General features: G+C 50.0%; 1 protein-coding gene across 1 annotated transcript; it reads right to left on the reverse strand.

Annotated features, from left to right (window-relative positions):
* Window positions 1-4803: 4803 nt before the first annotated feature.
* CRP (C-reactive protein) lies at window positions 4804-15583 on the reverse strand. The gene is made up of 5 exons (XM_034756931.1): window positions 15564-15583; window positions 14754-14836; window positions 9456-9531; window positions 7865-8034; window positions 4804-5645 (listed from the first exon to the last, which is right to left on the reverse strand). Exons 1-5 carry the CDS (start codon window positions 15581-15583, stop codon window positions 5044-5046), a joined length of 951 nt encoding a protein of 316 aa, XP_034612822.1. The 3' UTR covers window positions 4804-5043.
* Window positions 15584-26945: the final 11362 nt, after the last annotated feature.

The following is a 26945-nucleotide window of genomic DNA, read 5'->3' on the forward strand; positions in this document are numbered from 1 at the left end:
GCAGCAGGTCCAAACCAAACCTTGCCTGTGATGAGTGGCCTATACTGCAGTCTGCCCCCAGGGAGTGGGGCTAGATGGTGACTGGCAGTAGCCTTACCCTGGGGTGGGGTGAGAATCATAGAATATCAGGGTTGGAAGGGACTTCAAGAGGTCATCTAGTCCAACCCCCTGCTCAAAGCAGGACCAATTCCCAACTAAATCATCCCAGCCAGGGCTTTGACAAGCCGGGCCTTAAAAACCTCCAACGAAGGAGACTCCACCACCTCCCTAGGTAACGCATTTCAGTGCTTCATCACCCTCCTAGTGAAATAGTGTTTCCTAATATCCAACCTGGACCTCCCACACTGCAACTTGAGACCATTGCTCCTTCTGTCATCTGCCACCACTGAGAACAGCCGAGCTCCATCCTCTTTGGAACCCCCCTTCAGGTAGTTGAAGGCTGCTATCAAATCCCCCCTCATTCTTCTCTTCTGGAGACTAAACAATCCCAGTTCCCTCAGCCTCTCCTCATAAGTCATGTGCTCCAGACTCCTAATCATTTTTGTTGCCCTCCGCTGGACTCTTTCCAATTTTTCCATATCCTTCTTGTAGTGTGGGGCCCAAAACTGGACACAGTATTCCAGATGAGGCCTCACCAATGTCGAATAAAAGAGAACGATCATGTTCCTCAATCTGCTGTCAATGCCCCAACTTATACAGCCCAAAATGCCGTTAGCCTTCTTGCAACAAGAGCACACTGTTGACTCATATCCAACTTCTCGTCCACTGTGACCCCTAGGTCTTTTTCTGCAGAACTGCTACCTAGCCTTTCGGTCCCTAGTCTGTAGCAGTGCATGGGATTCTTCCGTCCTAAGTGAAGGACTCTGCACTTGTCCTTGTTGAACCTCATCAGGTTTTTTTTGGCCCAATCCTCTAATTTGGCTAGGTCCCTCTGTATCCGATCCCTACCCCCTAGTGTATCTACCACACCTCCTAGTTTAGTGTCATCTGCAAACTTGCTGAGAGTGCAGTCCACACCATCCTCCAGATCATTAATAAAGATATTAAACAAAACCGGCCCCAGGACCGGATGGGAGCGGGATGGGAGCCCAGGGCTGGGGTGGGGGGCAGCCAAAATGTTTTTTGCTTGAGGCGGCAAAAAACCTAGAGCCGGCCATGAGAGTTTTATCACGTTTTTAGCAGCCTGAAGTAAGGAGGCCCCAAAACTCTCAATCTCCGTGAGTGCGAAATACATTTTCTTTAACAACCCCGTCATTTCTGACCTTTCTTATTCTAAGACTTAAGTACACCTCTATCCCGATATAATGCGACACGATATAACACGAATTCAGATATAATGCGGTAAAGCAGTGCTCCGGGGGGGCGGGACTGTGCACTCCGGTGGATCAAAGCAAGTTCAATATAACATGGTTTCACCTATAATGCGGTAAGATTTTTTGGCTCCCGAGTACACCGTTATATCAGGGTAGAGGTGTATCTGTAAGAAAACACAGACTTGGATTTTTTTTTATTTAATATAGCTTCTCTCACTTTCTAACCTGTGAGCCCCCCCCACACCTTATTTTCCTCTACAATGCATGTTCTATTACTAATATTTCATATCTTTATTAAAAAATGCAATTATTTTTCTCTAAAAAAAGTGTCATTGAGACTTTATTTCAAAATAACCTAAATGCATAAAATTTATTCTTTCCCCAAAAATAGTTATTACTAATATTTAATGCCTTTAGTTCAAAAAGCATACGTTTTCTCTAAAACCATTTTATTCTTCTAACTTCTAACCTTAAAATGACCCTAAACGTGAAAAAAAAACATGTGCAAATAGTCCTAAGGCTCCTCATAAATAATTTTTTAAAATGTCAAAATGGCCACTGCACTGAAAGTGTACATATCCGAAAACGAGGCTGGGGGTGGGACATAAATTTAAAAAGGGGGTATGGACACCTGTCAGAATTATATGTTGAAGAACACTATAGAGCCTTTCCTACTTGCCCCCCAATCCATGAGCAGTGCAGAGCAGCTCTTGCCAGCAAATGACATTGTTCGTTTCCCAAACCATTTTTATTTACTTGATGTCATGTGGGTAATCTGGGGTTACATGCTGGGGTCAAGTAAAACAGGCCAAGACATAATGTAACCGTGTTATATGCTGCAATAGGATGGAGAGTACTCATATCAGAACATACATAAGTGTGTTTATACCATGGAGCGGTATATGCTGCATATCATAGAATAATAGAAGATTAGGGTTGGAAGAGACCTAAGGAGGTCATCTAGCTTCAAAGCAGGACCAATCCCAACTAAATCATCCCAGCCAGGACTTTGTCAATCCGAGCCTTAAAAACCTCTAAGAATGGAGATCCCACCACCTCCCTAGGTAACCCATTCCAGTGCTTCACCACCCTTCTAGTGAAATAGTGTTTCCTAATATCCAACCTAGAGTTCCCCCACCGCAACTTGAGACCATTGCTCCTTGTTCTGTCATCTGCCACCACTGAGAACAGCCGAGCTCCATCCTCTTTGGAACCCCCCATTCAGGTAGTTGAAGGCTGCTATCAAATCCCCCCTCACTCTTCTCTTCTGCAGACTAAATAAGCCCAGTTCCCTCAGCCTCTCCTCTATCTCACATTCAGAGTGCAAAAACAGGAGGCTGAGAAACCAGGACTGAACTCCTGATGACCAGGGAGCCTAGAAATCCGTTTGCCATGGAAAAATGTGGAATTTGCATTCTTACAGAGAATCTTTAGTTTTTACATTCTGTGAAAAAATAAAAACCTATATTAACAATTAATTAAATTTTATTGAAAGTGCCAATGCCACTTATTCAATGAGCACAACCACCCCCTCTTGTGGTTGATTTTTTAATTCGTTTTAAATTAACAGCTGAAACCTATTTATCTGATTTAATTGGGACGGGGGCCAGATCGGATAATCAAAAATTGGGATAATCAGGAGAACTGGCAAAGAGCTTTGAATCCCTTATTTTAAGATGGGGGGCTCAGGCTGTCAGCCCCGCGCAGCTGGCACTTGGGCTGTCAGCCCTAGGAGACTGGTGGGTTGGTTAGTATGGAGAGCTGGATAATGGAAACTTGGATAAACGGGCTTCTACTGTATATCAATACACCATTGTGTTCAACTGATACCTGTAGGTATGGTGCCTATGGAAACTAAAGTTCAGCCTTTCATTTTAACTGAGGAAAAATGCAAATTTTTATGGTTTTTAATCAGAGAAGTTTGGTTTTTTATCACGGAAAACTAGGATCTCTGCTGCTGTCAGCCTTGAGCTCCACCCATGGCCTGGACCCGAGCTGAGCACAGAGCTAAGAATCATGGGTGGGCCCAGGCTGGGATCAGCTTGGAGACCTTAACCATGAAAATATTATAATGATTTGGTGGTTGAGGGTGTAGATGTGTCACCCCTGCCAGCCCCATCATGGAATGGGGGCAGGGTCATTGGGCATCCAGCGGAGCTACCACCCCCATGTGCAAATGGTTCCCCAGCCGCCATGCTCTGCTGCACCAGCATGGGCTGGCTGAATGGGAATGGCTGTGACCCGTTGGTGGGTTCTGTGTTGCTCTCACTCAGGGTTGGTCTACACTGCAATTAGACAGCCTGGCTGGCCCATGTCAGCTGACTCCAGCTGGTGGGGCTCAAGCAAAGGGGCTGTTTAATTGGGGTGTAGGAAGGTCCTGGGAGGTGGGAGGGTCCCAGCGCTTGGGCTGCAGCCAAAGCTGGAATGTCTACACTGCAATTAAACAGCCCTTTAGCTGATATGAATCAGGACCATAAACAGTGGGAAACGCTAGAGGGTAACAGAAAGAGAGCGGGAAGGGACGGCACCTTCTGGTCTCATTTCAGAGACATTTAAAACCTAAGTGACCTGGAAGAGAGTGAGGAGAATTCCTGTGCGAGAAAATCACAGACAAAAAGAGGTGAGTGGAAGGGTGGGAGCCTAGAGAAACAATGCAACAGGTAGGGTTATAGCTAAGCAGACAGTAGGAAAATGGATATGTACAGCCAGCCATGGAGGCGGGTGAGCTAATCAGGAGCCAAGCTTTCCAAGGGGAGGGCGCTGTCTGGCAAGGGGCAATGCTGATACACTGAGAGAATGGGCAGGAGTTTGCAATGCAGTGTGGCTGCATGAAAAGCCAATGGGATTTGGGTCTGCCTGTGCCAAGGGCTTATCCCAGCAGTGAAAGGCAGGGCCCGGCGCAGCTCTGCAAGTCAGAATTCACCAGATTAGTGGGAGGAACCCAGGCAAATGGTACTGAGTGCACGTCAGGATCCCATCCTGCCCCTGAGATCTGCGGTGAGCAGGGAAGCTCACGGAGAGCCGCACCAGCCCTGATGCCAGGTACATTTATGAGCAGACTGGACCAAGCACTGGAAAGCTGACTGAGGAGCATCCAGTGCTGGGGCCCAGGGTGGGAGGCCTAGACAGCACCTCCCAGCCTCTCTCAGCTCTGTGCTTAGGCCCAGTGTGTGCGACAGGGAATGGCACAAACCCCAGGGGCTGGAGATCACATTCTCCTTTGTGCTAGACTTGCCAGGGTTTATGGCACAGTTGCCAACTTTCAAGTGGTAAATAAGAACCCCGACTTTCACAATAAACCAAAAATCAAGCTAATCTCATTTCAAAACAAGGCCAAAACAAGCCAATCCCTAAGAACCCCAACACTCTATGTGACCAGATCCCCTGGCGTGCAGTCTGGGACTGTGGTGGGCCCGCTGAGCACCCCTGGCTCTCTCTCTCTCTTGCCCCTGCTTGCCCCTTGCCCCAGCTTGCCCCCTGCTTGCTGGGAGCCAATAAAAAAAAATAAGAAGCCACAAGCTACAAGCCAAAACTAGCCAACAAGCAACTCACAAGCCAATTAAGCCAAAAACAAGCCCAATTTCTGCGTTTTTGCTGCGGGTTTGGCATGTCTGGTTCATAGCTGCAGACAGCACGCCCCGGGGGCAGGTCACTCTCTGAAAGCAGACAGCAGGAGTTGGAGCTTTGGCCGGGGCTGCACCGCTACTGAATGCGGCCTGTGCTCACAGGATCAGAATAACAGCCTGTGTTTCAGGAACACATCACCTACTAATTCATAGTGCAAATTATTCCAGCCAAAGATGTAGCGGGAAAAGGACCCACCCCACATTATAGATTGCATGTCATAGAGGACATGGTCCCACATGTACACGTCAGTCATTTCACCTGTAAAAGAATTATATAAATCAAACCCGCCCCCGAAGGAGTCCTGCTCCTGCCCCAGGATGATCACAGCCTCAGTACTGACGGAGTAGCCTTTCCGCAGCCCTTTCCTGGGTAAGGGCTTCCCGTTCACCCAAAGCTCGGCTATGCCCGTGGCGGATTCCCAGGTGGCACAGACGTGCTCCCAGTCCATACGGGTCTCTGGGACTCTGAAGGTCACAAATTCCCCCCCCACGTATAGTCTGTACTCCCTGGAGCTGGATTTGAAGAGCAGGATCTCGTCGTCATAGGCCTTGGTGGCATAGGAGAAGAGGGCGTATGGCCGGGGCAGGTCAGTGTAGGATCTCAGACACACGGTAAAATTCTGCAGTGGCTGCTCTGGCTTCGGCTTCAGGATAACATAGGAGTCGTTGGATGCTCTCGGGAAAACAAACACCTTACGGAAGAGGTCTGGGAGGAGAAGGGAGATGGGTGGGGGGTGTTTCTTTGTCAGGGTAAGAGACCTGATTGGTACCACTCTTCCTAGTTAACCGCTGAGGCCCCTAAATCTCCCCCCCCACCGTGCTATCCCAGCCCTGAGGCCAACCCAGCTCTGCCAATGTCCCTCAATCACCCTCACCTCACTACCCTGGCCCTGGATCCGACCCAGCTCTGCCAATGCCCCCAATTCCCCCCACCCTGCTATCCCAGCCCTGGGTCGTATCCAGCTCTGCCAATGCCCCTGATTCCCCCCGCCCTGCTATCCCAGCCCTGGGTCGTACCCAGCTCTGCCAATGCCCCCGATTCCCCCCGCCCTGCTATCCCAGCTCTGAGGCTAACCAAATTCTGTCAGTGCCCCTCACTCCCCCGCACCATGCTATCCCAGCCCTGGGCCGTACCCAGCTCTGCTAATGCCCTCAACGCCTCCCACACCCTGCTATCCCAGCCCCAATTAAGAGGGATAGATTGGGGCTAGTTGAAAAGCCTTATGTCTGCCTGGCAACTGGCAACACCTGCCAGCCTGATAGGCAGCCGCTACAAAGGCTGGGAAGGAGCCAGAAAGAGGTCAGTCAGGGAGGGAGGTGGACGCCCTCTAGCTGGTTACTGACCCAGCCTGCGGTAGGCGAGACACCTATACGGATTGTATATAGTTGGACACTGGTGGTTGGATTTTAAATGCTTAAAGAATAAAGGATACGGGTGTTGCACAGAGTTGAAGTCCCCTGGACTTATTTGGGAGGGCAACCAGCCCCAGAAGAAGAGGGGCCGGCCGTGCACCCCGTGACATGTGGGAGCTTGTCCGAGATCCTTTTGTGCCAGAGCTACAGTTTGGCAACCTGGAGATGGAGGGAACCCTGCAGCGGCTGGCTCAGCAGCAGGAGGAGATGCAGAAGGTGCTGCAGGCCTTCCAGCAATCCCCCCAGATGGAGAGATGGGCTCTACTCGCCTGGCAGGCCGTGCAGCGGAGGACTTTACAGGACTTTATTAAGGAGCAGGTGGGGTTGCAGCAACAACTCCTGCAGAAACTACTGAATTCCTTGAGGGGAGATGGCACCCACACTACGGGGTTGGGCCTTTGTAAAATGGGCCCCGATGATGAGCCCGACACTTTCCTCTGCACCTTTGAGTGAGTGGCCATGGGCACCGGATGGGACAGGGAAACCTGGGCCCTACAGCTAGCCCCCAATCTAACCCCCAGCCAGCGTGCGGACACTCCGGGGGTGGGCAGGACGACCGCTGGGGCCGTGTGTGACTCCCAGGCAGCGTGTGGACACTCCGGAGGTGGACAGGGCGAGGGCTGGGGCTGCGTGTGACGCTCAGCCAGTGTGCGGACACTCTGGGGGTGGGCAGGGTAAGCGCTGGGGCCGTGTGTGACCCCCAGGCAGCGTGCGGACACTCTGGCAGTGGGCAGGGCGAGCGCTGGGGCCGTGTGTGATCCCAGGCAGCGTGCAGACACTCCGGAGGTGGGCAGGGCGAGGGCTGGGGCCGCGTGTAACCCCCAGCCAGTGTGCGGACACTTCGGGGGTGGGCAGGGCGAGCGCTGGGGCTGCGTGTGGCCCCCAGCCAGCGTGCGGACACTCCGGAGGTGGGCACGGCGAGCGCTGGCTGCGGGGAGGTAACAGCTGCAGGGCTGCCTGGCTGCAGGGATTCAGAACGTGAATCTGGATGGGGCACTTTGGGTCAGGGGCTGTTGCCTTCACTGAGACCGTCCCCTATTCCCCGCCCAGCCACTGTGCCTGAGCAAGGAGAGCAGGAGTGGGCTGGGGGCCTTTCCCATCCTGGGTGCTTTGCATTGGCCCTGGCACCTACCTCCTCCCCAGGCATCATTGGATCTGCACCCTGGAGGAGAGGGGAGAGGTGGGTACACACTGCACCCCCTGCTGGTCACAGGGAAGTGGAGAAGTGAACAGCCCCCTGCTGTCTCTGGGGCTGGGGACAGATGGACCCCACGGCCACCTTCCCCAAGTCCCAGACAGCACGCTCCTGGGGAAGCAGCATTCGAATGAGGCTCTTTTAATTGAAAGGGCCCGTCAGCCCATGGCCACATTGGCACTTTGCTCACCAGGAGACAGGGCACAAAAGTGGATGCTGGTGCTGGCGAAAGCCCCCTCCGGTGGGGGCAGGAGGGAGCTCAGTGCCCTGGCTGCTGCCATGTGCCCTTACTGGGGCCGAGAGCTGCAGGGACGTACCGATCATCTCCAGGCTGTACTTGGCCACAGAGCTGCCCCAGGCACTGGTGGCCGTGCAGATGTAGGTGCCAGTTTCATTCTTGCCGACGGGAGGAAGGGTGAGGATGCGGTCAGGGTTTATCTGCAGGGGGACATCGCTGCCTTCCTTTGTCCACAGGAACTCCAGGGGGCTAAGAGGAGGGGGGTTAGTGAGAGATAAGGAGTGCTTTCCCGAGGGGCACACATTGGGACAGGTCTGACTGCAGTCCCACAGCAGCGCCTCTGGGGCAGGCCCCGGCAGGTGATATCAGCACACAGCAATGCTGCAGCTATTCCCCAACAGCCGGTGAAGGACACCAGCGCCAAGAGGCCTGGTCCTCTGTCGCCAGGCACTTTCTCTCGTCGGTCACACCAGGATGGGGCGAGTGCAGAGGCCGCGTATAATGCTACTAGTGAGATCTGGCAGCGTGTGCTACCCCCTCTGCAATGACGTGGGCACGAGGCAGGGCAGGGCAGAGCCAGGCCTGGATCTCCTAGGGAGCGGGGTACGTGGGGCTTGTCCCGAAAGGCAGCACAGATTCCCAATGTGGCAATCGTGCTCAGGGCAAGAACTCAGAGAGCAGGCAAGTGGCCACAGGGAGGCGCCTGGCTAGTCCTGCACTGGGTGGTCTATACTCTGAACCCAGCATCCCACTTTCTGCGGGTGTGGGGTGGAAAGTTTGTGCTCCGACAGGTCTGATCTCACTGCTCCATGCACAGCGCAGGGCTCAGCAAAAGCTGCAGGGGGGGTGTTCAGCATTTCCCGCCCTGTGGGGATGATCCTGGTGTGACCCATGTTGTGTCCTGGGCCCTACCGATGGGTGCAGGGTGGGCATGATGGGAGGGGGAGGGGCGAACACTACAGGCCCAGGGTCGGGGTGGGTGCAATGGGAGGGGGAAGGGTGAGTGCTACAGGTGCAGGGTGGGTGTGATGGGAGGGGGAGGGGTGTGCGCTATGGGCACAGGGTTGGGGTGGAGGTGATGGGAGGGGGAGGGGCATGCGCTATGGGCACAGGGTGGGGGTGAATATGATGGGAGGGGGAGGGGTGAGCGCTATGAGCTCAAGGTGGGAGTGGGTGTGATGGGAGGGGGAAGGGTGAGCACTATGGGCCCAGGGTGGAGGTGGGTGTGACGGGAGGGGGAGGGGCGAGCGCCATGGGTGCAGGGTGGATGTGGGTGTGAGAGGAGGGGGAAGGGCGAGCTCTATGGGTGCAGGGTGGGGCGGGCATGATGGGAGGGAAGATTGGGCACTAGGGGTCAGGGTGGGGGTGGGGGTGATGGGAGGCGGACGGGCGAGCGCTATGGGTGCAGGGTGGAGCGGGCATGATGGGAGGGGGAAGATTGGGCACTAGGGGTCAGGGTGGAGATGGGTGCGATGGGAGGGGAGGGGTGAGCTCTATGGGTGCAGGGTGGGGGTGGGCACTGTGGGCGGTGTAAGTGTTTTGGCTGCAGGGTGTGGTGGATGCAATGGGGGGAGGGGGGAGCTCTTGGGCGCAGGGTGGGGGTGCTGGGAAGGGGGCTACTAGAGCAAGAGCAGCCAAGGGGAGAGGTGAGGGGGAGGGGAGCTCCTTACCCAGGATCCCCTGGGACGTCACACTGCAGCTGCAGCTCTCTGCCCGGGCTGGGGTAGGGGGGCCGCGGGCCTCTGCCTGCTTGCAAACCACAGGTGATATAATCCTTATCTATTACTAACTATGTGCTCCCAGGCAAATGTCTGAGGGTGTGGCAGTTACTAGACAGGCTTTGTATTTGTTTCTGAAGCTGTGTAGGATGTTTTCATTATAGGTAAATCACCTGACAGGTCACTCCCCATTTACTCACCTTCTTGTGTCGCTGAGCCAATCAGAGTTGGCGGGGGTGGGGGGGGATATGTTATAAATATAGCTGCTGAAGACAGCCCTGTGATATCAGTGGCTGGTCAATGAAAGAGCTGGTGAGTGTCTGCTGCGAGGGATGGTTTTGCTGACAGCTCTGAGAAACGTTTGGTAAAGGAGGATGCTGATGTTCGTATGAAACTCTGAAGAAGCCAGGCATGAATACTACATATTATGGCCACATCACAGAGACTTAGAGCCAGATTCACAAAGGTTTAGGTGCCTACATCCCAATTTTAGGCTCCACTCCAAACTCCCGCCACACCCTTGGGCACCTAAACTCACTCAGCACCTACATTTTCAGGGTAAAAGTTCCTTAGGCACCTAAGCTTCTGCCTTTGGGCCTGCGCATGGCTGCCTCCCTCTAGGCATCTAGACACCTATCTCCCACATAAGCCCCAGCGTGAATCGCAAACCAGGGAAGACGGGGTGGGGGTGGGAGAGGGGGGCGGAGAAGCTTATCTTGTGTGTGGGGACCGATCCGGTAGGTGTTCTCAGGGCTGCCTACTGGATTGGGTCCCATTCAAATCTGGCAGGATGAGGAGGACATAGTGTCACCACCCAGCTTCTAGCCCAGTGGGTGGCACACACAGCTGGGATGTGGGAGACCGAGGATCAATTCTCCCCTCAGGCAGAGGGGGAGAAAAGATTTGAACAGGGGTCTGCCGCATCCCAGGTGATGCTCCAACCCTTGGGCTAAAGGTTAGAAGGGGGGCACCAGCTCCTCCTCCTGCAGCTGTTTTGGGTGGAGTTAGGCACCTCCCTAGCACCATCTCTCAAGAGCCAGCTTAGGCACCCAAGCCACCTGACTCCTGGAGAGGGGTCACCATTCGCAGAGCTAGGTACAGAATTCTGTGAGGGGGCGGGGCTTAGGACACATCCCTCTGCTCTGCATCTCCCTTTGGCTGCCTTGATGGTTCCCCGCCTAGCTCAGCTGTGTGAGTGGCAGTGTCAGGTGCCTCTCACCTCCCCCCCCATTCATTGTCTATAGAGCTCAGGTGTCTGAGTCAAGCTTTGTGAATCGCAGGGCATTCCTGTGACTTTCTAGGTGCCTAAAAGCGAGGCCTTGTGACACTGAGCAGTGCCATGCCAATGTCCCTTTGTAACTTTAGCCCTTTTGTTGTCTTTTATCTAATCTCAGGGTAACTAAGGTGCAGGAGCTACTCTGCGGCAAAAATCCAGAGAGGACAAGGCATTTTAGTCTTAGCAGGCAGGAAAGGGCCTGAGAAAATGTCTCTGGAATACAATCCAGGCCACTGTGCTCACAGATTTGTGCCAAAGTACAGAAGTACAAATTCTGCATTGAAAACTTGCTCAGTGTGTGTAACAGTGGCAAAGGGGGTACGTCTGTGTAAGGAACAATGGCAGACGTTCTGCCTAATAAATTATATTTCAAATGTATTCGTGTTTCAAAAACTGTTTACAAGGCTTTACACTGGTTTCAGTGTTTTGTGTCCATTAAATGTTTGTTTTCTGTAGAAACATAATGGCCTAATGTACAATGGTGTAACCAGTCTGACAGCTGCTGTTGGCAGCAACAAGGGCTGGGTTCAATATCTAGGGCACGGGTGGCCAAACTGTGGCTCGCGAGCTGCATGCGGCTCTTTTACAATTAAACTGCAGCTTGCAGAGTCCCCCCCATTCCTCCCATTCTCTGCCTACCAGACTGATGGTGTGTGTGGGGGGGAGAACTTGGGGCTTCTGCTCTGCAGCGGGGTGGTGGGGGGCTAAGGGCTTCTGCCCAGCGGGAAGGGGGGTCTCGGGGTTTCAGCCCCATGGGGCACTTCTGCTGGGGCTCAGGGATTCAGCAGGAGTGGGTCTGAAGCCTGGACACCCTCCTCCCCACAGGGAAGAAGCCCCGCTCCGGCTGGTGTGCCCCGGCTCTCGAACTTCTGAAGATTTTCGTATGCGGGCCAGTAAGTTTGACCACCCTGATCTGGTGATAGTGGGTGCTATTAGGAGGGGGTCTTCTTCTTAACAGCCTGATATTACAGTGTTTTAGGGTGTGTCTACACTACGAAATTAGGTCGATTTTATAGAAATTGATTTTTAGAAATCGATTTTATACAGTCGATTGCATATGTCCACACTAAGCACATTAAGTCAGCGGAGTGCGTCCTCACTACCGTGGCTAGCATCGACTTACAGAGCGGTGCACTGTGGGTAGCTATCCCATAGTTCCCACAGCCTCTGCCGCCTATTGGAATTCTGGGTTAAGCTCCCAATGCCTGATGGTTTTGGGTACATGTCGTCAGTCGCTCCTCCCTCCATGAAAGCAATGGCAGACAATCGTTTCGCGCCTTTTTTCCTGGGTTACCCGTGCATATGCCATACCATGGCAAGCATGGAGCCTGCTCAGTTAAACTATAGGCTGAGCAAGTGGAGAATGGTGGTAGAATGTGCCTTTGGATGTTTAAAAGCTCACTGGCGCTGTTGGTCAGACCTCAGCGCAACCAACATTCCCATTGTTATTGCTGCTTGCTGTGTGCTCCATAATAGCTGTGAGAGTAAGGGGGAGATGTTTATGGCAGGATGGGAGGTTGAGGCAAATCGCCTGACATCCGATTTTGAGCAGCCAGACACCAGGGCGATTAGAAGAGCACAGCAAGGCGTGCTGCACATCAGAGAGGCTTTGAAAACCAGTTTCACGACCGGCCAACCTTCGGTGTGACAGTTGTGTGTGTTTCTCCTTGATGCAAACCCACCCCCTTTGTTGATTTTAATTCCTTGTAAGCCAATCACCCTCCCCCCCTTTGAAATAAAGTAACTATTGTTTTGAAACCATGCATTCTTTCTTTATTAATTAAAAAAAAAAAAGAGAGATAATGGACAAGGTAGCCCAGGTGGGGTAGGAGAGGAAGGAAGGGCAAGGCCACAATGCTTATTGTAGCCACACTAAAAATCAAACTGTTTGAATGACAGCCTTCTGTTGCTTGGGCCATCCTCTGGAGTGGAGTGGCTGGGTGCCCGGAGGTTCTCCCCCCGCATTCTTGGGCGTCTGGGTGAGGAGGCTATGGAACATGGGGAGGAGGGGAGGCGGTTATACAGTGGATGCAGCGGGGGTCTGTGCTCTTGTTGGCTTTCCTGCAGCTCCAACAGGTGCTTCATCGTGTCCATTTGCTCTCCCATTAGCCTCAGCATCGCGTCCTGCCTCCGCTCTTTGTGCTCATTTAATTCTTTCCTGGCCTCTGCCACTGAATGCCTCCATGCATTAAGCTGTGCCCTATCAGTGCAGGAGGACTGCATGAGGCCTGAAAACATGTCATCACGAGTGCATTTTTTTTGCCTTCTAATATGAGATAACCTCAGGGACGGAGATGATAGGGGGAGCGTAGAAACATTCTACGATTCTGGGGGGACTGCATGGTCACCTGTGCTGCTGAGTTCGCCACGCTGACAAAACAGGAAATGAAATTAAAAAGTTCCTGGGGCTTTTCCTGTATACCTGGCTAGTGCATCGGAGTTCAAAGTGCTGTCCAGAGCGGTCACAATGGAGCACTCTGGGATAGCTCCCGGAGCCCAATACTGTCGATTTGTGTCCACACTACCCCAAATTTGACCCAGCAAGGTCGATTTTAGAGCTACTCCCCTCCTCGGGGAGGAGTACAGAAGTCAATTTTAAGAGACCTTTAGGTTGATGGAACGGGGTTGGTTGTGTGGATGCAGGTTATTTTTAAATCGATCTAACGCGGCTAAATTCAACCTAACCCTGTGGTGTAGATCAGGCCTTAAAGTAATTTAGATGGAATGTGAGGATGTGACTTCCTGCTTCTCAGCTAATGGCTGCTGCTCGGCTGCTCTTTTAATGTCGCTGCTGACAAAGACCTTAGGCTTTAGGCCTTACAATATGGCTGCAGACAAAGGCCTTATCCGTACAGTCCCCTGCTTAATGAGGCTTTTACCAAAGCCATCATTACCTTTCCAGGAGTCCAATACTCAGACCTGCTGAGCTTGGGCTTGCCTCCTGGGTATAATTAACAAGGGTCTTATTTGACTTGGCATGCCAGCTTCCTGTAGTCTTCTAACAGTTTTCTTCATCCAGCAAGCCAAAGCTATTATGCTCACTAATAAAGCCAATTGCATTCCAATGATCATCACAATCGGGCGAACCATTATATTTAGCATACCAGTTGCAGAAGGCGACTACCCTAATAGTGTTTCCCACCAGGAGTGACGTTCTGCATCTGCAATAGTTTTCAGTACATGAGTGATTTCTGTATTATCACGTTGTACTTCAATACGTATTTGTTCTCCTGTCTTTGCAATATCTTGTAAATGCGAATGTAACATAGGATGGATTAACAATTTTCTTATCATGGTCATATTCATGCCTAAGGTTACAGGCGTTACAATTGTGGTTTAAACTTCAAGTAGTTTACAGTCCATACAGGTACATAGTATTCAAAATCACAACTTTTAATCTTTGTAATGTTGCAAAAACATCTATTAACTAAATAAGTCATAAAATACAATTCCTTATTGTCTACTACTACCACTGGACAATGATTTCTAACACAAACACATCCCCTTCCTGCATATACAACAGCTGACTTTTGTTCAGTGAATATATTAAACATACATCTTTGGATTCCTTTGACTTTAACATAGAAACATTTATCTCTTTCTTGTAAATGTTTTGATCCTCACACACATATCTCAAATTTTCATGGACCACACACTGAAATATGTTAATGGTTTTCCATTGTTGGTTTCCTTTACATGCCCAGGAATGATGATCAGTGGAATATATAACCAGGTTTTTTGTTAGCTGGATTCCCACAGATACCACTGGATATATATCAATAGTTAGACTGGGGTGTACAGTTACTACATATGCTTGTAGAACCATTGTATCTTTATTTAGGGTAAAATTTACCAATTTCCACCACGCCATTAATTGTCTCTCCCCTTCTGTAACATTTTCCCACAACTTTTTAATTCCAAAGGTAAATTTCCTTGCATGCCTTCCCAGATTATTTGAATGACCAACTGCTCACTTATTTCCTGGGCCTGTGTACAGGCTAATGCCAAGGACACATTTTCTTGTATTGATTCCATAGTCCCTGCTAACAATAACAAATTCTTTTCACCTTGCTGTTGCCATACTGGCATATGTGGGCAGAGTTGGCATTGAGGTTTGTTGCATGGGTTGGTTCCTGAGTTAGAGTTGTTATGGTGCGGTGCATGGTTGCTGGTGATGATAGGGCGTCCAGGATTTCCCACATATCTACACCAGCAACACCATCACTGGACCTAACCAGATCAGCTACAACATCACCGGCTCATTCACCTGCACGTCCACCAATGTTATATATGCCATCATATGCCAGCAATGCCCCTCTGCTATGTACATTGGCCAAACTGGACAGTCACTACGCAAGAGGATAAATGGACACAAGTCAGATATCAGGAATGGCAATATACAAAAACCTGTAGGAGAACACTTCAACCTCCCTGGCCACACAATAGCAGATGTAAAGGTTGCCATCTTACAGCAAAAAAACTTCAGGACCAGACTCCAAAGAGAAACTGCTGAGCTCCAGTTCATTTGCAAATTTGACACCATCAGATCAGGATTAAACAAAGACTGTGAATGGCTATCCAACTACAGAAACAGTTTCTCCTCCCTTGGTGTTCACACCTCAACTGCTAGCAGAGCACCTTACCCTCCCTGACTGAACTAACCTCGTTATCTCCACACTGATATATACCTGCCTCTGGAGATTTCCATTACTTGCATCTGAAGAAGTGAGGTTCTTACCCACGAAAGCTTATGCTCCCAGTACTTCTGTTAGTCTCAAAGGTGCCACAGGACCCTTTGTTGCATATGACCTTAAAGCATTTTCCCAAAAATCATACACAGTATACACTGTTACAGGGATACTAATTAACATTAAATTTATCCCAATGTTTAATATTAACAATAACATTAGCATCAAGTCTATTAAAGGTATCTTGTTATACCATGAATTATATCCTTGGGGTCTGATGAATTAAAAGGTAGGAGTGTTGTGCATATAAGCAGACCCCTTTTGTATTTGTCTTCAGATTTTAGCACTGGTCATACACACAAAAAAGTATTTTTTTTTCTACTTAGGGTTGACTTCTTTTCCCATCTTCCTCTGGAGGGTCATAATTTGAGCCTTTGGGTTTCAGGTAGTTTGTTTGCTGACCAGGTATGTTCATTATCTTCAGCTCCTTTGTGCTGGCATTTATGCGCAGTTCTCTCCTTCCTCTATCAGCCAGGTAATTTGCATCGACACAGTTGCTTTCTGGCTTGCAGGCAAAACAGAGGAATTATCCAAAGCCATGAGCAGAGCTCAGAGACTCTGTTTCAAAAGGGACACAATCAACTTCCACCAGAGTTTTGATTACTTTTTACTTTCAACTCCTGCTTCCAAAACACACAGAGATCTGAAAAAGAAAACACAACCTATGGTGGCTCCTTTTAGGAGCCCTAATAGGATTTTAATTACGTAGCATGTTTTGTTTGCATTTCTTTTACCCCTTCAACAATATACACTGCACATGTCCTGGGAAAAGTGCACATTCCTTTCATAGTTTAACTTTTATAACATTATATTAGCCATATCAATTTTTACATAAGGTGTAACAGTTTCTTTTGTGCTCGCAGAGTTTTCATGTACCTTTATCAAAGTGACAGTCTGATTACACAGAGCCACCTCAAATCTCAGTATTCCTAATGTTGCTTTTTTTGTTTTGTGCACCTCACCCCTGCTGTTGCTCCAGAGGGGCACTGTGACGCTGCACTCTATATGATTTTATGAAAATATGCTAATGAGTGTGAATATAATGTAACTGGAATATGCTTCATGCAAAAAGTCTCTTGTAAGGTATCATTACAAAGCTTATAATCTACTGAGTGTGGTCATCCTATTTGTATAAATGTATCACTCTTGTATCTGAAACTAAAAATATGAAATACAACTCTGAGGGCCTACTGTAATTATGCAAAGTGTGGGCCATTAGTGGTGGTTTGGAATCTTGATGGCTCCCATTAACCAGGACAATTGACTGTAGATGGCTCTGTTTTACTTGTAAGTCTTCCTGTGTACATGTGTGCTAGCAAGTGGGTAATGAAGTCTTACAGTGACATGCGATCATGTAACCTCAACTGGAATCCATCTTTAACCTGGTGCTTTTCCATTGAGAAGGGGGGGTTGGGAACCCAGAGAGGGACAGAGGATTCCCGCCTTATGCAAAAGATATATAAGTGGGTGGAACAAAGTGGGCAGCCATCAGGAGAAATCCCCAAGTTACCACCTGAACTGGAACAAGGGCTGTACCAGGGGAAAGGATTGTGCCCAGACTAGGAAAGCATCCAGTCTGTGAATCTGTGAAAGAAACTTATTGAAACATCTCTGAGGGTGAGATTTTATCTGTATTCAGTTTTATTACTGTATTAGGCTTAGATTTGCATGTTTTATTTTATTTTACTTGGTAATTCACTTTGTTCAGTCTGCTATTACTTGGAACCACATAAATCCTACTTTCTGTATTTAACAAATCACTTTTTACTTATTAATTAACCCAGAGTATGTATTAATACCTGGGGGGGGGGGCAAACAGCTGTGCATATCTCTCTATCAGTGTTATAGAGGGCAAACAATTTATGAATTTACCCTGTATAAGCTTTATACAAGGTAAAACGGATTTATTTGGCATTTGGACCCCATTGGGAGTTGGGCATCTGAGTGTTAAAGACAGGAATACTTCTTAAGTTGCTTTCAGTTAAGTCTGCAGCTTTGGGGCATGTGGTTCAGACTCTGGGTCTGTGTTGGAGCAGACTGGCGTTTCTGGCTCAACAAGACAGGGTGCTGGAGTCAGGGCCGGCTCTAGGCACCAGCAAAACAAGCAGGTGCTTGGGGCAGCACATTTGCAGGGGGCGGCATTCTGGCCATCCTTTTTTTATTAAGCTCACTTCCTCCCCTCTCCCAACGCTGCAGAATCTGTAGTTCCTTGCCTAGCTCCCTGCCTATAGAGCCAGCCCTGCAGCAGGGAAAGAACTACATTTCCCAGCAATCCCTTGGCAGCTATCAACAGGAAAGGGTGGGGGAGGGAGTGAGGTAGCTGAGCCATGCTGCAGCTTGCTGTGAATGGAGAACTGGCTGCTAGAACGGGGTGGCACTGTGAGTGGGGGACAAGTGCGCCCAGCCCAAGGAGTAGAAGGCTTTGTCCCAGATATCCCCTTCAGAAGACTTCCCCAGATTGGATTAGGGATACTGGTGTGACCACACCTTGCAGCCCCCACAGAAGGAATTGGGTGGACTAAAGGGACAGCGCACCTCTCTATCTGAAGCCTAGCAAGGGAGGTATGTGGATCCCACTAGACTTTAAAATGTAAGGGAGGGGAGGCTCTGCTAGAGGACCTGGGCAGCTTTAGATACAGTACCAGGCACGTAGGAGGAATTCCACTTCTGAGCCATGGAAGCAGAAATTGACTTTTCCTTTCCAGATATAGCTAATATTCAGAAAGGGAATCTAGCACCTGCCTTCCAGATTTGAACACCTTCAAAATTCATGAGTGCTCAAGCTCCATTTAGGCAGCTGTTACTTCATTTCTCCCAAATCAAATATACTGCTCCACTGTAACTTGCTGTAGAAAAAGTAGGATAAAATTGAGCAAGCAATGCTTCCCAGTGATTTTTAGGCTGGAATTGCTATTGTCAACAGTCATTGCTTTTTTTGTTTGTTTGTTTTATTTGTTTAAAAGGAAAACAGTGATTGCATTGGCAAATTCCCTATAGAAACAAAGAGTGGAACAAAAGAATAATAAAGGCACCTCAACTTTTCCTCATTTATGTAGGACAGTCTTATAATATGCATCCAGACATCCTTCAATCACACAAGCTGAAAACTGTTCCACTTTACTGCAGTTCTGTAACCATATGGGAACCAATCCTGTCTGTGTTCTGTGCATATCCAAAATTCCTGCTGAATGACCCGCCCTGGGAGCGAGTTACCAGTGACCCAGAGCTGGGACAGCAGGAGGATGCAGGTTGCGGGGGAGAGCCCAGGGCTGGGGCAGCAAGGAGCGGGGGGGAGCCCAGGGCTGGGGTGGGGGGCAGCCAAAATATTTATTTAGGCAAAAAACCTAGAGCCGGCCTTGTCTGGAGTCCCAAGCTGGCAGGGAAAGCAGGGGCAGAAGTAGTCTTGGCACATCAGTTGGCAGTTCCCAAGGGGGTTTCTGTGATCCAACCCATCACAGGCACTGTCTTTTTAAATTTCTTATTCTTTTACTACAGCACTTATCTGCTATTTTGTTACCAAAAAACAAATCCAGAATCTCTTCCCATTCTCCTGGGTTTGACTGCCCTGCTGCATAAAAAGATATTGAACTTTATAAAGCATTGAGGTACCTTAAGGGTTAAAGGCTAAATACGAAAGTCAAACAACACTAGTTACCTGTGTCTGGCAAACAGTGTCTGTCAGTTTTGCAACTTTGAATGAAAGATTCAAATGGATTTTTAGTGGTGTTATTTGAAAACAAAACAAAACAAAAAACACTTTATCTTAAACCTACAAAACAGAGTTTTACAAGCCAGGAGTGCTGGTTTAGGTCCTAAACACTCCACATACACCTCTACCCCGGTATAACGCGGCCTGATATAACATGAATTCGGATATAACATGGTAAAGCAGTGCTCCGGGGCGGGGGGGGGGGACAGGGCTGCGCACACCAGCAGATCAGAGCAAGTTCAATATAACAAGGTTTCACCTATAATGCGGTAAGATTTTTGGCTCCTAAGGACAGCATTATGTTGGGGGTAGAGGTGTATTTACACAATATATTTATGTATACATACACACAGATACATACATATTTTTTTGCTTAACATCCCTTACACTGATTTAATTTTTATACTGCTGTACCTAGATTACATTTGTATACATTTGGGGGCAGTTAAGTTCCAATAGAAACCCCTTATGTTCTTTTAGCGAATTTGACTAAATTGTACACAAATGATTTAAATCAGATTGTCTCTTTGCCTGGCTTATTTACAGACATTCCTTTGGAAAAGGGCCCATTTTCCCTTCAGAATGGCTGCAAAGAAACCAAGAATTCTTTGTATAACACTTTTCCTTTTTAACATTTTTACATTCCACTGCTTAATTCCCTCCAGCTTCTGTGGAGTTAACTTCGCACTCTGTTTCCTTAAATCACTTGCTTATCTCCCAAAATGACACCTCCATCAGCCCAGATATCACCATTCCAAGTATTGTCCCAGGGATCTGAAATCCCCATGCCTGTGCTTACTTACTGCTTTCCTTACTCCTGCCAGTATGCCCCTCAGGGCTCCCAACCTGTTTTCCAATCTCTTTATCTGTTGCCTGCCCACTTGTCTGGGCCTGATCCTGATTTCCTCACTGAACCGTCCCTTCCCATGGGCACAGGCTTTGTCCCACTAACCATTTAGCAAGGAGGGTGGGCTCTTCAACTAGCCCCCAATGCTCCAGGTCTCTTTTCTTCTTTCCCTTTCTCTCTTGTTGCTCAGGGGTGATCATTCTGCCAGATAGATAGTGACCCTCTCTGACCGAAGGCACAGGTACTCTGCTATTATTTACTGTGTTAGATTCTATCAGTTCAGTCCAAAAGACCTTAGGCTGCCCAAGCATTCTCCACCAAATTTGTTACCCGCACAAAATTCTGTTACTCACACTCTCAAGGGCACCCAACTTTACCCAGTTCTTAAGGCTCAAGGCATAACCCTCTTAATTTAGGCACCCCACCCTTTCCCAGTTCCTAGGGCTTCAGACAAAAGGCACCTAACTTTAACCCTCCGTGGGCTCCGGGCCCTACTCTTCTGTGGCCTCCAGGCAAACACCCTTTCCCTGTGGACTCAGGACTTAATCTTTGGTTAGTGAAGTTTTAGTAAAATGATTGGTTAAGGTTCAGCTAAGCAGGACTCAAGTTTCACTATATCAACTGGGGTCCAAAAGGACGTTCTTTGGGAATCTACTCCAGGACACAGCCCAAGCTCAGAGCTGCCAGACCTCAACACTCTGCCAATGACACCGTGCAGAAACTGGAGTCCCCCAGATGGACCTGATCCTGACTGGCCAGCAGGGAAAAGTTCATGTGCCTTATTGGGAGTGGTGAGCATTGTATGTGTAGTGTGTGCAGTCTGTTTTTGGTGATTGTTAATAAATAGGGTTATGTAGGATATTACTGTGTAAGGCTCTTTCACTGGTAAAAGGTCCTGCAAACCCGCAGAAAATTACACCCTGAGCCCTAGGAACTGGGTAAGGGCGGGTGCCTAAATTAAGAGGGTTATGCCTTGAGCTCTAGGAACTGGGTAAAGGTGGGTGTCCCTAGAGTGTGTGAGTAACAGAGAATTTTGTGCAGGTAATGACAACCCCTCCTAATACTGCCACCTCTGGGCAAACAGCTTCTAAAGGCAGGCCCTGTGCTCCCCTCTCAGAAAGCAGGCACACACAGCAACATTTGCAGAAACTTGCTAAGGACAGGCCTGGAACACAGCACTCTTGGGAGCACAGTGTACTGCCTGGGCCTCTAAGCCACCCAGTGACTGCAGCATAAACACCTCTCTGCAACATTGTTGGGTACCACCACACAGCACCCCAGGCCTGACATGCTCCATCTCGCCAGGCACATGCTAAATCACTCCTCTGGCACATATTGCAGATACATGCCAATGTTTAGAGCAGGACAGACTAGCAAATAACTTTGTAACAATAGCTAGTGCCCAGCTCTGTGTTGGGGAAGCAGAGCTCAAATCTGATCCCGTTATCCTAGTCCGGGGCAGATCAGGGCCATTGTTTGAGCTGCCCACAGAGATGTGAAAAAACAAGTTATTAGAATGAGGAAGGTCTACTGGTAGGTCCCTTCTACCCTGACACCACATCTCTGGAGCCCCTTGACCAGGTGACCTCAGCTTTATACCATCCTGGCCCTGGTGAGGCAGCCCCACGTTCAGGACAATGTGAGCATGCACGTGGCTCTTACGGCACTTTGGAACACGGGTCTGAGACAGACACTTCTGCCCCACTTTTGTGATAACGTTCCAGGCTCGCCTCTGCAAACTCGTTTTTAAAACCGGTGCCTTTCTGCTTTCACTTCCTTTTTTATCCAGGATGCTTTTTTAGTCTTCTTTGTAACTGTGGCTTTTTGAGAACCTAACAAAAGACTATAAACAACCCCCAATTATTGCTCACAATTTTCCTTTTAATTTTTTCCTCCCAATCAATTTGGCTCATGATTGTTTTCACATTTGGAAAATTGGCCTCTTTAGGGTGCCAAATGTATATGTGATTGTTGTGTTTGCAAATAACAAATGTAGCAATTAGGTTGTGATCATGTGCACCCAGACTACCACTTTTTGTTCAGCGACCAATTAATTCACCGTTAGCCACTGGAAGATGTTGTACAGAGTTGCCTTATGTTAGAAAATCATCTGTAATTATTAGAAATGCACAAGACATTTAACTAACGCAGTATTTGCCCCAAGACTGATAGAATGCAGGGGTCTTTCCTGCACCAGAGAGATTTGCTTCTGCTGCTCTCTAGTCTGATTTGGGTTTGTAATGCACCCCTGGTAGCTCACCTGTGACCTAACTCAAGATTTAACTGAAGTCTCCAAGTCTACAGCCCTAACCAACTCCACCCTGATCACCCTGTGCAGCAGGCTCTGCCCTTACCTTCCTGGGTGACAGCTCCCGAGAGGCCAGTGAGGACGAGGAGCCAAAGCTGCAGCTTCTCCATGTTCTTCACCTGCAGAGTGACCCAGAGGGGCAGAAACGTGGAGAAGGGAGGTGGGAGGCCCTGGGCTGCTCTGCCCTGAAACCTGCCCCTGCAATGCCAATCTCCAGGCACTGGAGTTATCTGAAGTTATCCCCGAGTGGAGGTGGAAGAGGAAATGTGTCCAACTAATCCTGTCCCAGGGCGGAGTCTGGAATTGCCTGTTCAAGCCAATTTCATGCTGTTCATGGGGTGATGGCCATTATTAACCCTTTCCTATGCAGGGTGGGGCCCAGCCTAGCCAGCTGTAGCCACTGACAGAGACACTCCCCATGCACAGAGTGGTCTCAGTGTTTGTTGTACTTATTGCCTGTTACATAGTCTGTGTGTGTATGAAATACCCACAAACATCACGTGGCATGTCCTGGCAGTGAGAGATGCCCCCCAGTTAACCGAGCCTTCCCCCCAAACCCCACCCCCAAGCCAAAGCTCTGGGCCTTGACTTCTGCCCTGCTTGTGAAGAGACTCAGGTTCTGTCAGTGCAGCCAGGACATGAATTGCTGAGACAAATGCTGTTCCCGATACAAATACTGTTACACTTACCCCCCAAATCCTGGGCTGTGCAGAAGAGCCCTGGCAGGCCTCAAACATTCTGGTGACATAGAGGGACAGGTCTCTCTGCCAGGCCTAGCTCAAACCTCAGAGCTTTAGAGATCAACACTGTGAATTGCTGCTGGAAGCAGTGCACTCTGGAGAACTGGGTGCATGCTCTGGAAGCCCCAGAGCCGAGCTATCACCCTTCTGTGGTGGTGACGGCAAGGGGCCTCTCACAGTATCTGTCTGCCTCTGATATCCTTGCCCCTGTCAGTCTGGTTCTGCCCAGATGCTGCATTGGCCAAAGGTCTCCCCTGCCGAGGGGTGAAGATCAGGCACCCGTGTTGACGTCATTAGATCTAGAGCAGTGGGTTTCAACCTTTTTTCATTTCGAATGGCAGTGCGGACCTTTGGAAATCTTAGACATGGTCTGTGGACTCCCAGGGCCTGTGGCCCACAGGTTGAAAACCACTGATCTAGAGCCCTGAGCCGTTACATTGCACTTGGCAAGTATTTGATCGTGAGGCAGGTAAATATCCTTAGCCCAGTTTCGCATCTGGGGAAGCTGAGACAGCGAGAGGCTTGGCCATGACCAGTCCAAGGTCCCGGGCACTCAGCCGAGTCACTAGGCAGCCTTTTTGCCCCTTGGCTTCCCCATCTGTAACAAAGGGCCTGACTCTGCCAGTGCCATTTTGCACATGGAGGAGCAGGGGCTCGGGAAGGACAAGGGGGCAGGTCCTTATCCTGACACTCCCTTGCTGTGTGACCTGGGGGAAGTCCTGCACTGATCACAGGCTCTGCACCATGGGAACGGTGGCATTCCCCTTCCTTGGGGGCAGAGCAGTGCCTGGAGTGCTGCGGAGGGGCAAGGCAGGCTCCCTGCCTGGAGTTTGCTGGGCTTAAGGCGCCAGCTCAAGTGGCTGCCTTGGTTATCTGAAGAAACAGCCCCAAGGGCAAGGCCCCACCCCTCCTTTCTTGCCTTTTTTTTTCCCCCCCCCCAATTTTAAACGGTCGTCTTTTCATCTTCTCTTGCTGACCATACAGGTTTCCATCCTATCAGATAAAGAGTTTATTTTAAAAAGAAACGTTTGAAAGTTTAACATGTAAACCAGGTCATGGGGGTCAGAGAGCAGTCTTGAGTTTTAGGGGAATATTGATAATTGACTGAACTCTTTCGTAGTGAAACCGTTTAATAGGCAGCCATTCTTTGTTAGTTGTCATGCTTTAGCATAGGCAAGCCCGTGTCATTCAGAAACACTTCCCTCCTTTACCAGGCATTATCTCCCCCATACAATGGACAATGAAATAACCAATAAATAAGATTAAGGAAAACACTGGGGAATTACAGTCTTGGAGACATTGTGTAGCAGGACCTGCAAAGCAACAGGTACATTTCTGTTTATTATTACATTCCAGGGTCCTAGAGGATGAGGAATTTGGGGTGTGGGAGGGGCTCAGGGCTAGGGCAGAGGGTTGGGTTGCGGGGGTGAGGGCTGCAGGGTGGGGTCGTGGATGAGGGGTTCAGCATGCAGGAGGGGTGTGACGGGGTTGGGACTCACCACCTGGCGCCTCCTACTGGTTGTCTGGGGAATTAGCTCTGTCCAGTGGAGCGCCCCCTCCTGGTGGTGTCCCATCCATCGTCTCGCCCTCGGTTGGCGTGTCCGGACCCACGTTGCTCTCAAGCTTGGGGCGTCCTCTTCGAGCCACTGCCCTCCGGCAGTGCCCCTTAGTCCATCCTCGCCCCCTTCTGGGGGCAGGGGGGAATCAATCAGCTGCCTCTCTGCATCCTGGCCGATGTGACCAACTGCACCCTCAAAGTCACTCCCCTCTTGGCAGGGGGTTGGTGCAGTTCTAGATGGCTGCTCCATCGGCCGGGTGCAAGGCAAGAGGGAAAGGGGGGGACCCAGGCCCGCCCACTACTCTAGGTCCCAACCCAGGGACCCTCTAGTGGCAGCCGTCCTGCCCTCCTTCTCTCCCTCTGTCTGTCCACATCCCTGGGCCGCTTTCCCTTCGGCCCCTCGCACCGGCTAGGCCCTTCGCTTCAGGGCCTGCAGCCTGACAGACTCCAGGCTGGAGTTACCCTCTGCTCCCCTGGGCCTGCCCGGCACTGCACTGTCCCAGGTGCTAGTCTCCAAGCCGGGAGACAGACCTTCCCCTGTCAAAGGCCTGGGACAGACTCCCTGCTCCTGTCCTGAGCAGCCTTCTTATAGGGCTGAGCCTGGCCCTGATTGGCTGTCTCCAACCTGGGCCCTGATTGGCTCCCAATAAGCCCTCCGCTGATTGGCCATGCATCTGCGCAGGCTCACTGGCCTGCCGCAGCACATACTCTCAGGGAGTGGGGCAGTCTGCCCCCCTACAAGGGGGCTCAGGGCTGGGGCAGAGGGTTGGGGTGCGGGGTGGTGAGGGCTCTGGCTGGGGGCTCTGGGGTGGGGCTGGGGCTGAGGAGTCTGGAGTGCAGGCAGGCTACCCCAGGGCTGGGGCCAGAGAGGAGGACTCCCCCCATCCCTCTCCCCTCTGGCAGCAGCAAGCTCTGGGGGAAGGGTCCCTCCTCCCCCCTGGCAGCACACTCATCCCACACCACTGTCACTTCATGTGCTCCTAGGGCCCCTCTAAGGTCCAGGAAGCCCACTCGCTTCCCCTGTGGTGGGTGCCGGGGGGTTGCCATCACATGTGCGCCTAGGGCAGCAGGCGGGGCCAGGGGAGAGACCCAGTCCTGAACATTGGTGGTGCTGGGCCCCCGGGCCCTGAATATTGCTGGAGCCCGGGCACCACAGGCACATAAAATTTACCTCCTCTGTCTTTTCATCAGAACGCTTGGTTTGGTCTGGGTTGTAACAGAACCGACTCAGGAAAGTATAAGATATACAAATAATACAAAAGTAAGGGTGCAACAGCTCCCATCCTCCCATGCCCTTAAACAGAAATTCCTTCTTACTTAGGGCGGGAGATCCATGGACTTTTGAAAGGTTAGCCCTGAACTATTGGCTAAGAGTATAGCGCAGCTGTCGCATACAAGTGAGTGATCTGTTTCAAGAGGCCTATTGGTTGAAGATGGAAGTGCCTAGAAGTCCCTTGCCAGCACCAGCAGTCAAGCAGCTCACAAAGAGATGTTATATGGGTGAAAATTGTGGGAAATGAAGAAACAAATATACCATTGACACATATGGTGTTTGAGACGTGTCATGGGAGTGGGCCAACAGGGATAGCTGGCAATGAATGTGATCACAAGGACAACGTGTAGGAGAAATATGAGGCCAGACCACTGACCCAAGTTTGTTTGAGACTCTGGCTCCCCGGCAGGAGACCCAAATGATTTTGTACGGAAGTGAGTCACAGCTACGTTGTATGTAAGAATGTTTCGGGTCTTGGAAGGGACCTGGCCACAGTAATTCAATTGGCTAGAGAGTTTTGGATTGAGCCCATCCAGAGGCAGTTCTTTTATTGTAAAAGCTGCGAGCTGAAGGGGTCTCTTGACACACGAGTAAAAGGTTTTAAAAGCACATCATATAAAAGTATGAAGATGCTCAGAGGATTTGGAGAATCTGGACACCGATTGCTCTGCTGGAGCAAATGAATTAGGCTTGATCCTGTTTTTGCTCAGACCGAATGCCAGATGCTCAGCAGGATTCTGAAAGAGAAGAAGGTGCTTATTCTATAGGCCCATACTGTCTAATGTTGAGGAAGAAATATGGTATCAAGCCTGTGCAAGGCCAGAACTGTAAAACTGTTATGTGTGCTCTTGTGCAAGTGGCTGTGCATGGACTCGTTATGCACTGCCTGAGAGAGAAACAATTTGAGGACTGCCCAGGGTGACTCATAGATGCCCCTGGGCAGAGGAGTCACAACTGTGTGAACTGGACTGTAGGTGATGTGA

This window comes from Trachemys scripta, chromosome 24 (genome assembly GCF_013100865.1).
Source record: "Trachemys scripta elegans isolate TJP31775 chromosome 24, CAS_Tse_1.0, whole genome shotgun sequence".
In the NCBI taxonomy this organism is placed as follows: domain Eukaryota; kingdom Metazoa; phylum Chordata; order Testudines; family Emydidae; genus Trachemys; species Trachemys scripta.

Excerpts from the sequence above, each read along its gene's own strand:
- CRP (XM_034756931.1), bottom strand. The coding sequence starts at position 15,583 with ATGCAACAAAGGGTCCTGTG. Across the intron at positions 14,837-15,563 it reads ATGCAACAAAGGGTCCTGTG|TTTGTTATTGTTAGCAGGGA; the intron begins GCACCTTTGAGA and ends AGGTGAAAAGAA. Across the intron at positions 5,646-7,864 it reads GTACAGCCTGGAGATGATCG|ACCTCTTCCGTAAGGTGTTT; the intron begins GTACGTCCCTGC and ends TTCTCCTCCCAG.